The 19,047-nt window shown below is 30.0% G+C and overlaps 1 protein-coding gene across 2 annotated transcripts; it reads right to left on the minus strand.

The window, feature by feature from the left end:
• Positions 1–890: 890 nt before the first annotated feature.
• On the minus strand, positions 891–6,888 carry LOC114193960 (putative boron transporter 7). 2 transcript variants are annotated; one of them, XM_028083971.2, is made up of 14 exons: positions 6,730–6,828; positions 5,989–6,082; positions 5,786–5,879; positions 5,500–5,692; positions 4,981–5,119; positions 4,734–4,899; positions 4,129–4,295; positions 3,768–3,941; positions 3,576–3,671; positions 3,369–3,485; positions 2,973–3,280; positions 1,894–2,152; positions 1,655–1,802; positions 891–1,209 (listed from the first exon to the last, which is right to left on the minus strand). In XM_028083971.2, the coding sequence occupies exons 4-13, from the start codon at positions 5,610–5,612 to the stop codon at positions 1,674–1,676; spliced, it is 1,668 nt and encodes a 555-aa protein (XP_027939772.1). In that variant the 5' UTR covers positions 5,613–5,692; positions 5,786–5,879; positions 5,989–6,082; positions 6,730–6,828; the 3' UTR covers positions 891–1,209; positions 1,655–1,673. The 2 variants fall into 2 exon arrangements, with proteins under 2 accessions (XP_027939772.1, XP_027939770.1); XM_028083969.2 differs by having other exon boundaries at positions 5,500–5,868; positions 6,730–6,888.
• Between the last annotated feature and the right edge of the window lie 12,159 nt (positions 6,889–19,047).

Here is a 19,047-nt window from a genome sequence, read left to right on the forward strand (position 1 = left end):
AAGTTTTTTCCAAAATCACTATTATAAAAAAAATTATTTAACAAATTCAAAAAAAAAATTAAATTTACTTTTATATTTCCAAATTATACTAAAATAACTTAATACAAAATACTATATCTATTTTTAACTCAACAAATGCAAAAATAAAATAAAATAACATTTATTTTTTTATTTTTCCAAATAACACTTCAAATAACTAAAAACACACTACTAAATCTTTTTTTTTTAAAAAATTAACCTCTAATTCAACCATTTTTTAAATCTATTTTTTTAAAATTAAAAAATTTTAAAAATCCTAATCAAAATAAAAACATAAATGGAGAAGTGAAGGTAGCTATACTTGATGGAATACAACAGGTCACATAAGAACCGAGAGATTGTGAATGTGGCACAAAGTAGGACAAATTACAAATAGAGTCACGAATTGAGTTCAGAAAAAATTTACCCATTGAAATTGCACATGAGATAACAAATCCTAATTAAAAAAAAAATCTACACATTATGATAATAATTAAACAAATTATTGTAAGTTACTATGTGTGAATATTCATCTTTTTTATGATGATCCATTACTTAAACTAATAAATTCAATTTTTTTTTTATATTAGTTCAGCTTAGATGTCAAAATACATGATGATACCTAAAAAAAATCTAACCTTCTATGTTTCCCAAATACTAATATGAAATCATTTTTTGTCAAAATCTTTGCTACAAAATTGACATGCAACGCTCACTACATCTACAACCTTGGGTCAAAGATACTTACAAAATCCTCAAAGTGCCCCGTGAACACATACATCACATACATACATACATATATATATATATATATATATATATATATATATATATATATATATAAATAAATAAGACATTGTCTATATTTTCACTTGAAAACAAGTGCTGAATCTATTTATTTTCAGAACTTTGTAGCCAATTAATGAAGGAAAAATGATCCTTGAACAAAACAAGCTAATTATATGTAGTTTCCTTGTAACAATATTGAGGACAAATAATCAAAGTTCAAAAATTTTTCTTTCCAATTTGCATTTCATATTTCTTCTGATTATGTTTCCATACATCGTATGTCTTCAACTTTTGTTGACTTCACAATTATCTAGAGGATTTCATTCATGATTATAGTCATACTAAGCCTGTTTCAACATGCCAATGGAGAGAGACTCATCATTTTTCTTCAAGCTGTTGAACCTGTCCAACACCATTCCATGTTTAGACACTATAACTCATCATTCAAAGATAAACATAAAACAAACACTATATCTGCATATATTTATTCAAACCCTTAAAGGATAAAGGGTTATGTAGTCAGTCAGAACTCTCTTGTGAAATGAAAACTATAAATATAGACTGTTTATCAGATTTGAATAGTCAGATGAAAAGAAATGTGGATGATATTTTTACAGAGTCATTTGATTACAAGCTAAGTTTTAGTTTTGGTGATATAAGTATGGTTGTATACATCAGACAAATTTATAGTAACATTTAAGATGAAGTTTCACTTGATAGGTCCCATAAAACTCAACACAGATGAATTTGAACAAACCAAACTTGTATATTTTAAACTCAATTTTCATCATTTGCGAAGAAAAAAGGTCAGGTTTTCTGCCTCTTATCAGCATGTTATCATGAATACCTTATGCATACATATCTGTCTATTGCTTGTCTTCATTGAAGCTTCTGTTTTTCCTTTGGCTTACAGTTCTATGCTTTAATTCTCCTCTGTAAGTTGTTATCTCATCCAATATCTCTGCGTTGTTGTCATCCTCACTTGGATCTTTGATCTGATCAAACAGTTTTGAAGATTGTTAAAAGGTTTGGATTTGAAATTATTGTGTACAAACATATAACTACATTGTTGAGCACAAGACATACCTCATTTGGAACTCCAAGAATTTCCTCATACTCAGCAGCATCTAGTTCTTGAAGATCAGCAGGCTTGAATATGCGGGGAAGCAAGTACTCTCTTATGGGTATGAGAAGGAAGAAAGGTAATGGGAAAAGTATTCCTCCTATAGGTATCAATTGCACTCCATAACATACTAAAAAGTACACACACTGCAAGACTGTGAACAAGGCTATGGTCTTGAATGGCACTGATTCCACAAACGAGGCATGAGGACTTTCCAAAATTCTGCCAAAAAGTACTCACATTAGAGCAATCACAAAATTTAAAATGTTATTAGCTTCTTGTACTATATGAAAATAACAATGATTGGACACCAAGGGAAAAATGAAAGACCTACTACACTATGTACCCTTGTGAAAATGCTAACTACATTTTGTACACTAAGGCCAGATTATCAATTCTGCTACAAACGAGTATTTCCACCACAAGGAAATGATGGGTACATCAGCCTAACCCAAGCAAGGAATTAACACCACTTCTAATCCAAAACATTAAGACAATGGATTTATAGGTCTTCTAACTTTCCTAACTTGCTCAACTTTCTCCTTTTTATCCCGTGTGGAATTTAGACTCACACTTTAAATCCAACAATCTCTCCTTCAAGGGTAAGCCCCTTTCACATTGGTACACACTCCATCGAAATCATTCCTAACCACGAGTACCTTTTTTTGTATCGTTTCATACCACCATTCAACTTAACGGGACACGCTTACATGGAATCCTTGCTAGGAAGATTTTTTATATAGGGACCATTTTTATCCAATGTGAAACTTAGATTCACACTTGAAACCCAACAATAAAGAAAGCTTTGAATACCATGAAGCAATATATCTATTTCAAAACCATTATTTATAGACTAAAACTTGAGTTGAGTGGTCTAGTTACCCTTAGAAATCTAAGGTTTTTGGTACTGGACCAGTAGTTGAATGAGTTTGAGAACACCAAGAGAGATAGAGAGGGAGAGAGTGCCTTAACAACAGTACCAAAATCCTTAAATTTCCCCGGATAACATAGAATTTCTCTTGAAACTTGTAGGGATACTTACTTGCTGCGCCGGCTTGGTGCAATGAAGAGAAGCAATATTCTTTCCCAGAATTGATTTCCTGGCAGACTATCAATAGCCATGTACGCAAAATATCCCCACAGAACTGAAGTGGGTATCATTTTGATGATAGAAACGGCAAAAATTGATAGGCCAACCAGGAGAGACTGCAAGAAGTTACTCATTCTTTGTTCATTAACACGTTCTGGTATGTAGGCATCAATGTGTTTCTCAGGATCAAATGCAGGCGTTTCTCCATTACTATCAGAAGATTGCATTACAGCCTCCTTCAAATCGTTCAAGTCTTTAGTCTGGACCAAATTCAAAATGTCTATCAAACTACTGTTGGATTTGAACAAATAGGCACATATAAGTAGTATCAAGTCAGCAATACTTAACACTTGGTTCAGAATCCATTTCTACAAACACAGCTTCCATCGCTCCATATAATTCAGTGCCGGTTCCTTGTTGCTTAATGCAATCCTGGGCACTTTTTACCACCTTCTTTCGGATCATCTACAAATTGATACAGTAATTATATAAGAATATATTATAGTTAGTGTTTTAGGCTTAAGGGTCTTGATGTAAAACTAAGATGATACTTACCTGCCTCCTGAGAACTGCCAAACTCTTTGTATGCATGGGGGACTGAGGAAGGACTCCATTTGATGGAGGAAGGCCAAGTAAACCACAAATCAGAGTCTACACATGAAAATGATATAGATATGTCAGAGAACTGATTAGTGGAGTTAACAAAGTGATGTTTGAGGTTGCAAGGTTTTGCAGAAAATGGTATACCATTATACCAAGAAGGAACATATCATAGTGATAAGCACTTGGTTTTTGAAGATTATATTCCTTCTGTTGAGACATCTTAGAAGCTACACTGTGATCAAAGAAGTATAAACCTGCTACCATAATAGCTGGAATAATTGCTGCAAAGATGTAAAGCACCGGTACCTTTCCCATATCCTGCACTTTGCCATCATCAACCATATTATATGTTTTCTAGAACATGTTTGACATAAAATTACTAATTATAGTATACAATGTTGACCATTTCTAAAACGTAAGGACTAAAACTAATTCTAGCATGAAAGAAGGACATGTTCTGTTTCACTAGAAGATAAGAAAAAGCACATAATATGGGTAATAATACCATTATCACTGTCCAGTGATAGAGAGAAGCAGGTTCCCAGGGAAGTGGACAAACCAGCCTTCTAGGAACAGAAGATGGAACTTTGTTGGGTACAGTATAGGATAGTCCAGTCCAAAGCAAAACCATCAATGGAATCCCATAATCTGCAACAATAGCTCTCATCCACCCTGCATTGAATGCCACAAAGAAGATCAAAAAAGTGAAAAAAAAAATATAAATCATTGGCATGTTTGGAAGAGTTTCTCCACAAACACTTCTAGAAAAGAAAACAAGAGAAGCACTTCAAACACTAAATTTACTTTAAGATAGGTTACTTCACAGAAATAACCTTTTTCACTTTCTTTTCTTCTATAGAAATTCTTATGGCAAAGTTCTTCCAAATGTCCCCAAGTCTTACATGAAAAGTTTAAAACTTTGAACATGGCCTCATATGAATGAATCCTGGGTTGAACACGTAGGGTTATGCATTTATATATAGGAAAGTACAAAGGGATGAGTTTATCCCTGTTACATCTAAAACTAACACATAATAATGTAACTAACAATATCTAATGATATCACAACGATATCTGACAGTATATATGCAGATATTTGGAGCCACTTGCCTGTTCCATATCTCCATGTTCTTGCTCTTCTGCTGACCATGGCAGTGAGAAGTATTCCAAAAGAGAAAATGACTGCAAGTAGTCCGTTTATATACAGCCATTGGAATTGATGATCCTCTGCAGAAGCATGTTCAGATATGGGTGTCTCGAACTCACCCTTGACTCCCTGAGGATCACATGATTTTTTGGTTAGATCTTGAAGTGCAGAATTAACATTCTATTTTGCTTCCAAGGGTCAGCAATGTACCCTTATAGCCTCTTGGAAGAAAAGGACAGTGATTAACATGCCAAATAACTCCTCTGCGAGTCTTGTGAACTTCGTGATAACTGTGCAGGCATTGAAAGTTGCAAGCAAAATCAGCATGATAGCTGTCCACACACAAACCCTGAAACACAAGTGAACATAATGTAGTTCAAAAACTAAGAACATGGTAAAACCAAAATGTCTAACATATAACTACGAAGCACCGATTATTTGATTTGTTTCACATAAATAAGGATAACTTTTAATACTTTACTGATATGTATGTATATGCATAATATACCAACATATGAATAATCATAAAGTATGTATAACAATATGATACTATTACTTGTGATACACAAATGATTCACAGTTTTTCTTTTATTCATAGTGATGTCTAGTAAGATATATTGATATGAATTTATGTACATATGTATATCTTATACATGTATTTAGAATATACAATCATATGGTGGTATCATATTTGTGCATGATATTCAAGCATCATAGATAGATACATACCATCCAGCCCAAGGCAGAAACATCTCAACACCAAGATCTGGACTTTTTATGCAGAACTGATACAGAATAGTGTACATTATAACAGTTGGTTCAGCAACTCCCAAAATCAACATAGGCTGACCACCAAATATTGACTGGATAATTCCACAAATAGCAGTTGATGCCAGTGTTTCAACTGTACTTAAGCTTCCACCTATAAAAACATGATATGGATGCTTGGTTATGGAACAAAAAGCATAGCATTGACCACTGAAAGTAACTACAAATTGTTGAAGAAATGTTTTACCTGTATCCCTGTTAAGTTGCTCTCCAAAAGCAATAACAGGAAGAGCTGAAGCGAAGAATATGTAGAAAGTTGGAGCCAGTATCCTAACATATTACTTAGAGAATCACAAATCAAAATTAAGCACAGATAACAGTGAAAAGTAAAAAGGGGGAAAAAAGTCTCATCAATATGAAACTAAAGGGTACTTAATAAACAAGAATTACTTAATCCCAGAACATAATGCACTGGTCCAATCATGTTTGTAGCAAGCAGCCCTTCCTTTGATATCACTAATGACTCCTCCAAAAGGTACCATTTCTGATGCAAAAAAAATTGGATCATCAAATCAAAAACTTCCAAAACTTATAATATCTTGAGATGAAAATATATGAAAGTTTGGAGATTCATTTTTTCTTAAGCACTACGAAATAAAGGACTTCCATAATTTTGTTGGTTGAGCATCTGTATCAAACAACTTAGATGCATAAAAAAACCCAGTTAAAGATTTCAATTAATGCCTACACCAGCCACATAAACCATGATTTAAATAATTGAATTCAGTGTTAGAACATATATATATAAAATCAAACTGAGGTTAAATCGATAGACATCATTGTTATTCCTGACATTGAACACCATATATCACAATCTTCTCTTAAATTCTTTGCAAACACTTTTTAATTTAAATGATGGGTTGGTAAGGATTGTGGATTCATCACAATCCTTAATATTGCAGAAAATTGTGAATCAAGACATTTGGTGTGGTAATGATATCTAAATAATGGATTGTGATGGACTTCCAACCAATGTTTTTCCACAAAACTTGAATCTTTGATCACATATGTTTACAAAAAACAAAGTTATCTATGAATCATGCAACCATGATGAGATTCATTTCATAAATAAAAGTGCACAATATATATATTTGATCTGCAGAAGGGAAAAACAGAAAGAAAAAGACTGACTTGAATTACGAGCCTAGGTTAATCCCTAGGTCTCGTTGTGGGAGGAACAGGTGGAAGAAAAAGTATTCCCTCCGGAGGATCCAGAGGGAGTGTTATTGTTGGATGTTTCTCTCTGTCTCAGGGTTGAGAAGGAATGAAAAGAGGGTGGCTTCATGTATGCATGCAGAAATAAGGACGTGATGGAAAAACAGACAAGCGTGTTTTGTGGAGTGCAGACATGGTGTACATCCATTTGTAACATCCTTAGAGACCAATACCTACTACGACAATCTGTGATTGTCAATACATATACAAAGTATACACTCTTTTTTTAAATGTCTCATGTTTAACACATCAGAAAAGTTGACTTAATCATCATCGCTCGTGTTCTCTTTTATTTCGTCTTTTCTAATGGTTTTAGATGAATAAACACCTAATTCATTACTATATTTTGATCTCATTTACGTTTGATAAAAAATAATGGAATCCACCCATTAAGTCTTGCTCGTGTACTACAAATAACAATAATTTTAAATCATTAAGATTAATAAAAAATAGTTTAATGGGTTCATTTTAATTAATAATATTATAAATTTAAACTTTATTTAAGAGATACTAATCGAATTAAATAGTTTAAGTAGGGATTATATTTAATGACATAACTAATAATTCAATAAGTTATTTTAACCAATATATATTTTTATTCTCTTAATAAAGGCATCCACCTTCATCGGAGACGAGTGGATGTCTCCTTATAAATTAATGGTATGAAAAAACAATGCATTTGAAAATAATTATATGTTAATTATATTTAGGAAAAAAAATATTTCTAGTTGTTTCCAATATATAAAGGTAGGAGGTAGGAATGGCAACGGGACGGAGCGAGGATGAGTTTCGCTATCCCATATTTATCTTCGTAGAAAAAATTCATCAACATCTTTATACCCAAATCCAACAGGTATCGAACTTTTGTCTCATCCACATCCCCACTAGGTAACGTATATAATCTTGTATCTATACTCGTACCCGTTTTCTTATATTTCAATATTAATTTTAATTAATTTTTATAAAACAATAAAAAATTATGAAAATGAAACATAATATTATCAAATATTCAATATTAGGAGAATGATTGTTTGTTCGATATTAAATACTTTAAAATAAATTATAATTGTTTACATTTTAGATTATAATACCAAATAAAATTTGATGAGAACTAAAATATTTATTAAATTTACAAACATTAATGAAACCTAGTTGATAAAATTTAAAAAGATTTTTAAAAAAATATAAAAGGAAACAAATATTCAAATTAAAATACATTTTAAATGTTTGTTTACTTCAATTTTTTAAATTCTAATAAATCTCCTTTTTATACACTAATATAAGTTATAATACGTCACTTGATCAAAATGATACAAAGAACAAATAATAAACATAATAATAAAATTTTGACATAGATCTTGTATCTTTGAACTCCAATATATGTTGGATGGTAATAAAAAAATATTCATGGCAATTACATTAAATTTTTATTGTAGTAAATAAAAGTTCTTTATTTATAGTGAAAAAATTACAGTATGATTGATAATAAGTTAGAAAATAAAAAATAATTAGATAAAATATATTGAAATAGTATTCTACATGATGAAAATAAACAACAAATAAAAATATAAAAAACTTAACAAATGTGTGTCTTAAAAACAATTTGAGAGACTATTGAAAGAAATCGCACAAAGAAAAACAAATGTATAATTAAGGATATGATAAGATGAAAAATACCTTAGAGATTTAAGAAATTTTTTCAAATATTAACATATATACTCAATGGTTGAGAAATAACGAAAATTGTTTTAGCGAAACAAAAGAGTTCTTCAAATGAAACAAAAATGAATAATAGTAAGTAAATAATTTTTTTTATTACTAGTAAATGAAAGGTTTATGCTATTAAACAATTAAATTGAGAGTATTAAACATTCTCCTGTTAAAGGAAAATATATAATGAATAAAAATATTAAAAAATAATAGAAATAATCAAATGTGAGACATAATTTTTTTTAATTGACATGCATCATTTTAACATAATTACATAAAGGTTATGATAAGATGAAAAATATATTGGAGATGCAAATGGATTTCATGACAAACCAAATAATTAGAAGAAATGAAAATAGAAAGTATATATACACATATATATATATATATATATATATATATATATATATATATATAGTTAATTAATTAATATTTTAATAATTTAAATAGGAAGGGAGATGTGGCGGAGACGGGTATTATGGCGGGGATATATACATCCTCATCAGTGGCGGATCTTGACCAAAAGCGTCAGAGGGGCCAAAATAATATAATTTTGAGATCATTAGATTCAATCATTAGTATAATGCTTCAAAAAAATGACTTCTTTAACTGAACATTTTGTATCATTAGTATAATGTTTCAAAATATGTGAAGAGGTAGAATCTATATTGTTTTAATCATAATTTCATTTTCATCACTCTTAAACGATTAATTTATTCTTTCATTATTTATCAATATACCTTTTTTAAATAATACTAAAAAATAATTGATCATAATCTAATAAAAAATTGAGACATGTAATTATTAAAAGAAAAATATATTCATTATTATTAATACATAATACACTATTTTTTTTTGTATATTCATAAACAAACTATACAAAAAGCTCATGAAATAAAAAAATAATGTTTTCATTATCAAGTAAGACAAGAGACGGGAAAGGAAGAGGATAAATGAGAAATATAAGGAGTTTATGTCTAACTTTTCTTCTTTAATAACAAAAAGAAGACATATGAGAGTGGGAGATTATTACAATCTGTGAAAAATTAAAAAGACAATAAAAAGGAAAATAAAAATTATGTTAATAAATATTTAGTTTAATTACTCTTTGCTTTGATGGTGTAATTAACTTAATCCTAGTGTCAATTTTTAAATAAAAACAGGGACCAAAAGAAAAATTAAACCTAAATATTTTTATTTTTTATTATATTTAAATTTATATTTTATTTTATATTTACATTAAATGTTATGTTTAAATAAAAGAAATAAAAAATAAAAAATTTAATTTTTATTAATTTCTAATATATATTACCTACAATTTAAAAAATTTAAAAAATTTTAAATATATTTTTATATTATATTATATATATATATATATATATATATATATATATATATATATATATATATAATCAAAATTTTGGGGGGAGGGCCCTTCCCTGCCCCCAAAAAGCTCCGCCCCTGATCCTCATACCCAATTGAAAAAGTCGGGGATTCCATATATCCATACCCATACCCAGTCAATGCAGGGATTCCCTGTCAAAATGGGGACAAATTCGAACAATACCCATGGAGACGAGTTTATTTGTCATCTCTAGTAGGAGGTAATACTTTTAAAATACCATGTTGAAATAATATGTGTTTGTAATTGGAATGACATATATGCATAATTTGTAAGAATACTCTTATATGTGGATTGATATTTTTGAATGCAAAGAACCGTTAAAAGAATTTCAATTATGTTCATTAGATTATGTTCTCTCTACCCAAATACCAATTTCTCCATTTGTTGTAATTGTTGTTTCATTAAAATAAAGGAATTCATATAAATAAATAAATTGAGAAGCCTTTTATGTTTATATCTTCTTCTAATTTTTGTATTGTGTATTTTCTCTATATTATAAATATTAACTAACATTGCTGTATAATCTTCATACACAAAATAGTAAGAATATTATCTATGTGATTGTTTTTTCAGTCGCATATTTGTTACATCTAGGTTTATGCCTTTCACTTCTCCATAAGTTTCCAATTTTTCTCTTCTTATAAGGAAAGTCCCATGTATGAGAGCATGTATGAAAGGAATAGGTTGAGAATATTTATTTAATATTTTTTTATTTATACTAGTTTTAGAAACATTTTGGTTTTAGAAATTAATTATTATTTAGATATAAGAAATTAATATTGAGATATTATATATATATATATATATATATATATATATATATATATATATTGATATTTGATATTTTGTTACATTTCGTACTCAATATAGAGAGTATATATGTTAAAATAAAACAAGTTCCTTCTTACAATATATCTTTTATGTCTCTCATATCTCTTATATCTTCCATGTCTCTCATGTCTCTTTTATCTTTCATGTCTCTCATATTTCCAAAATTCGTAAAAAAATCCCAACAGTAATATCAAGAGTCATTGTTCTTACGGGGCTTGTAGCATGGAAGGAAATTTCTCACAGGTCGTTATTCTACTCTTTGATGGTGAAAGCTAGTGGTGGACTTACATGTAGCTAAGCATGGGCAAGTGCCCTCTTTGATTTTGCTAAAATTATTACCAAATATCTGGAAAAAAAATATCCCCTCCTAATCCTATATATCCCTACCTAATTTTGCTATCTTTAATTTTACTTTAAAAAATTGATTGATTGAGACCCAAATAATGTCTAATTACCTCTACTTACTTAAGGTCTTAGATATGTCACTGGTGAAAGCTATGATCTATGGGTGGTAAGAATGCAAACTAATCTAGAGAGACTACATTTATATGAAGTCGTGGGGGAAAATGATGATCTGTTGCCTAAAAATCCCACCATGGCTTAAATCAAAATGTAAAAGGATAGACAAGGAAGGAAAAGGCAAAGTCATGCTTGTTTGCATGTGTTTCACAAATTATCCTTACCAGGATCCTAACTTTAAAGTCACCCAAAGAAATTTGAGATTATTTTTTAAAGGAGAATATGAAGGAAACAAGAAGATTCAATACATGAAAGTTTTAAACTTGATAAGGGAGTTTGAGCTACAAAGGTTGAAAGAGTCTGATACAATTATTAAGGAATACTCAAACAAATTGTTGAGTATTACTAGCCATATAAAATTGTTGGGAAAGGAGTTTTCAAATTCCAAACTCGTTGAGAAAATTATAGTGATGGTGCTAGAGATATATGAAGCATCTATTGCTTTGTTAGAAAACACAAAATATTTGTCAACAATTACTTTAACAGAAGTTATGCATGCCTTGCAAGCACAAGAGCAACAAAGATTAATGAGTGAAGATCGCGCGGTTGAAGGTGTTTTACTTTATATTGGAGAGAATGTTCTCATATTCAAAAACAACAAAAGGAACAAATGTAACAACACATAAGTTTTTCCATCTTGTCCCTATTGCAAGGAAAATAATCATCAACTCAACAAATGTTGGTTGAGACCAGATGTAAAATGCCACAAATACAATCAATTGGAACATATGTAAAAAGTATGTAAATTCCAAGATCCTCAAGAAGATGTCAAGATTGTAAAGCACAAATTAGAGGAGGAATTACTTGTTACCACATCATGTGTTACATCAAACAAGTTTATAAAAGGTTGGATTATAGATAATGGTTGTACAAACTACATGAATTATGATTGAAAACTTTTCAACGAGATAAACAAATCAAATATTTCCAAAGTAAGAAGTGGGAATAGAGAACAACTTGATGTGAAAGGTACATGAACAATTTCAGTTAAAACTCATTCAGGTATCTTATATGTTCCTGAGATTACCCAAAATTTGTTAAGTGTTGCACAAATATTAGAGAAAGGTTATAAGGTCTCCTTTGAAAATTAACTTTGTGTGATCAAATATGTTAACCTAGAAGTATTCAAAGTTTATATAAAAGACAGAAGATTTGGTTTGAATTTGATGGAGGAGGAATTGGTTACAAATGAAGAAAATGTGAAAGAAGAATCAAAATAAAAAGAAGATGAATACCTCTTAAAGATGTTTAAACCCAAGTGAAAGAAGTAGATGAAGACCCACATTCTAACATTAATCAAAGGTTCAATGTCACTACCATGAAATTCAAAATTAACAAGAATATTGTAACATCACGTCTGGATATTACGAATTTAATAAAATAAAATAGGAGTAAACCATTAAATATCATTTATTATAATTCCATTTCCCAAAAATGCAGGAAAATTAAAATGTTTATTACATCCGAAATTACTCCAAAATCCATACTTTATAAAATTTAGATATAGTATCTGAGTTCTGAACATAAAGTTTACAAAACTATTTCAAAACCATAAAACATAAAAACTCTAATAAAACTTTCTCCCATACTAGCCTCGCTCCGGCTCTAGGCCTCATCAGATTCACTAGAAACATCATCTGCTCTCGTGTACCGCATACACGATCATCGCCAAACACAAGCAGATAGGGTGAGCTAATAATTAAACAAACATATATACACAACATATATATATATATATATATATATGTATGTATATATATATACATATATATATATATATATACATACATATATATATATATATATATATACAAACACACCAAAGGAATTCCATCCTTTGATTCCATATCACATGGCCACCACCATGTCATCCCTGATCTATGTCTTAGACGAATATCTCAAAATGTCTTGTTGCCACACCTACAAGCCACAACTTGTAGAGCACGTGCGGGAAACCTGCTACGGACCATACTCCGTAACGCTAGGTGGAGTTCCCAGTACGAACATTATTCGTAACGTCCCAAGACTATGAAACTTGTCAGCTAATTACTGAGGAGGGCAATCTATCTGGACCCATCCGTACAAGCCACAACTCACACAGTCACACCGGCAACACTCGTCAACCCGAGCTACAACTCAAGAGTTCCTTGTGTTCATCCGTCATCCCGAGCCACAACTCAAGAGATGTCATTCCGAGCCACAACTCAAGGAATGCCACATGTTTAACCTTTATCCCGAGCCACAACTCAAGGTATATGTTCTGAGCCACAACTCAAGGAACACAAGCAAGCCGACCTTCGAGATATCACCAAAGCCTTGTAGACCACACACATCCAACCTAAGCAAAACATAAGTCTGGCCTCTGCATTATCGCTTGACACTGCTCCTGAGCCGCCAGGTGAAATTCGCTTCTAGACCACCTGGCTTCGCCTGGCGGGGGACATGTTTCGCCTAGCAGCTAGCTCGCACCGCCGGACGGTTCCTCTCAGGAATCTAGTTTTCAACATAGAAGGAATGAGTCGCTTGACGGTAGTTCATCACCCGCCAGGCGGTTTCTGGAAAAGTTCCAAAAACCCAGAAATTTAACGTGAACAAAAAGGAATCAAGCATAAACAGGTTATACATCATGCAATTAATCTAAAGCATACAATTATTGAATTCTAGCTCCCCTAACCAGGTTTCCTTGCTTAAGTCTTGGAATTTTTCAAGCCCTTGTGCACTCCAATTTCTAGTGCAGTTGATTAGTATCTACTTAGAGTCATCTTCCTCTCACTAAACTTCCCTTTACCCCCACTTTCAAGCCTGCCCCTTCAAATTCATTTCAAAAAGAAATTTGGCAAAAGGAAAGTTTAATTTAGATCTACCAAGGTTCAAACTCACAACCATACTATCTCAATGCAAATGCACAACCAATTCAACCAATTCATGTTTCATGATGATTCCTATCAATCTAGGATTATATTATCACTCATCATGATCCAACATATTATTAAAATAATAACAAATTAAATAACACATACATACAATACATAGGACTTAGGTTCAAGTCCTTTTAACATGTCTAAGTACTCTCAACCACTTGAGCTAGTACTTTTTCATGTCATACATGTTAGTATTAAATGTCATAAAGGCTCCTACTACCTGCATTTATTAATTATTTATTTATTTAATTAATTAATTTCGCAAGTCTTACAAAGATGATCTTGATAAAAGAGCAAATTCAATATGTTAAATTGAATGAAGATGTGATCACATGGAAGAGAGAGAAAATTAAAAATTACAAGCAAAAAATATTGAGAAAATCAAGTACAGAAAAATGGAGAATCAAATTTGAAGATCTAAAATTCAAATAAAAAATGGGATCTAACCAAGTGTTTTAGGGTGGATGGAACAAAAGAAAAAAGGGACTAATATTATTTAAGATACGAGTGGGTAACTAGTTAATGAGGTATGTAGTAGTTAGCAAAGCTTCTCCCCCACTAGGTTTTAAGAATGGCATACAAAAAAGAAGCTCTAACTACCTCTTAAAGATCACATTTTCCCTTATGCAATTCTATTTTTGTTGGGAAGTGTTAACATGTGTTAGTTCATCAGCAATACTGTTATGTGACAAAAACTTGGAGAATTTTTTATTCAAATATTCAATACCATTATCAAACCTAATTCTTTTGATATTTTTTCTAGATTGATTTTGGACATGAAGAAAAAATCAACAAAAATTAGAAAGACCTAAAATTTACTTTTCATAATGTATATTCATGTGACACGAGTATGATCATCAATAAAAGTAACAAACCATGTTGCTCAAAAAATAGATTCCGAAGTAGATCCCTAAACATTAGAGTATATCAAATCAAATAAAAAAGTACTCTCTTTACTAGATATGGGAAGATTCACAATGATGCTTTGACAATTGACAAATATTACATTTGAAAGACTCAACAGACATTTTATTGACCAAATGAGGGAACAAAGATTTAATAAGGTTGAAAGGGGGGTGTTCGAGTCCATAATGAAGCCATACTTGGGAATTTGTCCATGTTTCCAAGGTTGGTTATTGGCTTATGACCTTTGTTGTACTTTGACTCGTGGATTTCAATAGATACAACCCACTCCTTAGCAATTAAAATTGTCTTTCGTGTGACAAGGTCCTAAATACACATAAGAAAAGAAAAAGTTAATGAACAAATCAAATTTTTTGTAAGCTTTTTTTTATGGAGATAAGACTATTGGTCAGTTGTGGGACGTTCAAAACATCCTTTAATACTATAGGTGTTATAAGTTTACATTCTCATATCCACATATGGTACACTATCACTACTTGTAATTGTAATGAGTTATTCTTTCATTAAAGAGCTTAGAAAAATGAGTCACATGATTAGTTTATCCTGAATCAAGAATCAAACACCTTGAGATAAATGGGAAATAGTATTGAATGTACTCTTACCATTCAAGGGTAGGGTATAGGATTCAAAGGACTTAATCATTGATTAAATCATTGTTTTGAAATTATATAGTTCTTCTTTAAGAGTTTTCATACTAAACATTATAAAACACATAAACAAAGAGATAATAAAGATTTAGCCAGTGTTGTTTTGATTCTTCAACAAAAATCCTTTGTGCTCTAGAGGCCTCGACCCTATCTGTGGCAAGAGCGGGTCGGAGACACCTTTTTGTCTCACCACTAACCTCAACAACGATCACCAACAATGTCGGGGATGAAAATTAACAAAACAACTAAAACAAGGCTCCTAAGATATCATCTTTATTTGTAATAACCAAAACTCTTGAAAAAAAAATAAAAATATATTGAAATAATTAGGAAAATTCTTAAGATATTTTCCAAATTTCTATATAGATATTGAAAATATTTTGTATCATAATAATCTACTATTTACAACAAAGTTTATATTAAATGTACAACATAGTTTCAATCACAATGGTTATCATCCTTATAATAGTCACAATCATCTTGTACATCTTCTTTATAGGTCAAATAGTGTCAACAAAAGATTTTGATAGAAATCATCATTTGCAATAACTATAGGTCTTTGTTGTGCATCATGATCATTTGGGGATGCAACTTTGAGTTTAGAATTTGTGATTGATTGTATTTTACTACATGCTTTGATTTATATGACATGTAACTATATTTATTCTCCTTGAGGATATGATGTAAAGTAAACTTGCTCTACTTCTTGACCAAATAAAAAACAATAATTATGATATCTTGGATTCCTTCTCAATTTTAATATTGTCATACTCATTTGTACTTCTCCCATTAAAATTAGAATTAGAGTCAACTACTCATATTTAAACATAATCACATTTTTTTTAATCAACTTGTATATTACACATCATCAATGATATGATGACTCGTATCTACCTCATTATTCATCCACCTTGTAGTTTTGAGGAACTTCCATGCCTACTACATTTTCTCCTAACAATCACTTACAATACAATTGTTTAAAGTACAAAACATAATTCATAGAATTCAATAGATGTTAGTTCATTACGTCATTTAAGCGTAAGTAATACTTTGCTTAAGTGACAATAAAATAACACATTTGGATAAATACTTTTCGTTAAGCATCACCACTTCAAAATTGTCTTTAAGCATGAATCGTCGTTTTAGAAAATTTCATTTAAGAGTCATTTATATATTTGTTGAGTGGTTTGCTTAAGCATTAATTATTTACTATAATTCACTTAAAGTGATGACCAATCCTTGGTTAAGCACAACAAATTAATGAACCTAACTCTTTTTAGGGAACCATTCAAGCAACTAACTTAGCCTAAATATGGATATATTATGTATATTGTTGATTTAAATGCTACTTGGAAAGCAAAGTTAATCAACCAATTACCTTTTCAAAGACTATCAACAAAATGTTACAACTATACCTAATACAATGATTGAGCTTAACACAAAGATATACCCACAACAAAAATCTAGAATGGTTAGAATACTCCCTTATATGAACATGTCTTTAGTTTTTGAAGACAATGTATTTTAGTTAAGTGCAAACAACTAATGAATTTGTATGCTCTAACATTACTTATAAGTGCAAGAGTAGTTCATTTGTTTGTATGAACACAAGAATGTGTGAACACGTTGTATTGTGAACTTTACTTTTAATGATTTCTCATACTGTTTATGTATAACTGAAGTAATAATAATTACATTCTTTTTAAATTAACACAACTTTTTGGAGAATGGATCATAGTAATGACATTTTTTCTTACCACACGATCTTCAATTTAAAAATAAATGTTTTAGAGATTAAATGAAGGGTATTGCTAACTAGTGCCTTGAATTTTGTAAAAAATACATAGGTAAGTGTAATATTGAATTAAATCTGACCTAATCACTATTAATGCAATTTTATTTTATTTAAAAGACAAAATTGTCCATAAATATTGTACATGTGAATTTTATATTTTACTTAATATTCACCGATAAAAATTAAAAAAAAATAAAATAATTATATTTTAATGTTGTTAAAAATTAAATATATTAAACATAAAGAAGTTTAAATTAACATAACAACCAGCAAAAAAATTAAAAAAAAATAGTGTTAAACATCTAAAAAGTTTATAAAAAAAATAACTAAAGTATTAATTTGAGACCCCATCGAATTTTCTTTCTCTAACTTCTCGACAACAAGACAGGAAAATTAATTTGAAAGAATTTTTTTTTTTTTTGTAAAACTTAAAGACATACCTTTCAAATGTTTACATTCTTCACATTTGAAACTCTGAGAGACTCTTGAAGTGTCATAAGAGATTTTTTATTCTTTTTAATAGAAACTTAAAAATTCCAAAATCATATTATTATCTACAAATTTAAAAGGATGTTTTTTGTTTTTATAAAATTTATTATATGCATTTATAATATCTTAATTAATGTTTTTAATTATTTCATCTTTCAACGTAAAAATAAAAAAATCAATATAAATTAATTTTTTTTAACCGAACACCTGTTAGCATTCTCCTTAAATGAAGGTAAGTTTATTATATCAATTACCACAATTGGGTTTTTTTCTTCTTGGAATGTGTACTATTGACTAATTTCTTTTAATACAGTTCCCACTTAAACGTATCCAACGCCTTCGACATAGAGGTGTTGGAGTTGATTGATTATACAATTTTTTTAAATGATCTAATTTACTGTTAAAAGTAATGAGTAATTCCACCACAAATCTTATTATACAATGAATATTTCAGTTCCAATATTTTATCTCATGATGAATATAAAAATGAACATGTTAAATTCCATAATGACCGATTTAACCAATTTATACGAAAAATAAAATTAACTTGTTATCAACATTTTTATAGAATAATATGGCATTCATAAATAAAATCTAAAAATATAGCAGCTTCTTTGTATAAATCAATACACTCAACAATTTAAAAATTAATTAATGTATAATTTTTGTACATTACAACAAATTTAATAAAATCAAAATATATTAACAATAAAAAGGTATTCATTTTTTAGTGACTTGAAGCCTACACTTTCATGAAATTGTTCAAGTTTATTTGCTAAATCATCCCTAATTATAGGAATAATAAATCAAAGCCTCAATCTTTTCTCAGGATATCCCAATAGTGAAGGAAACTGTAGAATAGTGAATCACAAAACAGTTTCAAATTCTGTAGGGCAAACAATAACATTCAACAATTCCATGGGTAGCATTATTCTGGACAAATTGACAGCTCCAAATTTGAGAAAATACCAGATTCAATCCATCTTAAGCAGT

This window comes from Vigna unguiculata, chromosome 8 (genome assembly GCF_037176805.1).
Source record: "Vigna unguiculata cultivar grain cowpea cultivar isolate G323 ecotype 2 chromosome 8, ASM3717680v1, whole genome shotgun sequence".
Lineage (NCBI taxonomy): Eukaryota > Viridiplantae > Streptophyta > Magnoliopsida > Fabales > Fabaceae > Vigna > Vigna unguiculata.

Bases quoted from the DNA above. Each gene is read 5' to 3' on its own strand.
- LOC114193960 (XM_028083969.2), bottom strand. From the start codon at position 6,080: ATGGTACCTTTTGGAGGAGTCATTAGTGATATCAAAGGAAGGGCTGCT. The intron at 3,486-3,575 runs GTAAGTATCATC...ATCAATTTGTAG, and splicing joins TGGCAGTTCTCAGGAGGCAG to ATGATCCGAAAGAAGGTGGT. The intron at 3,281-3,368 runs GTTAAGTATTGC...AATTTGGTCCAG, and splicing joins AAATGGATTCTGAACCAAGT to ACTAAAGACTTGAACGATTT.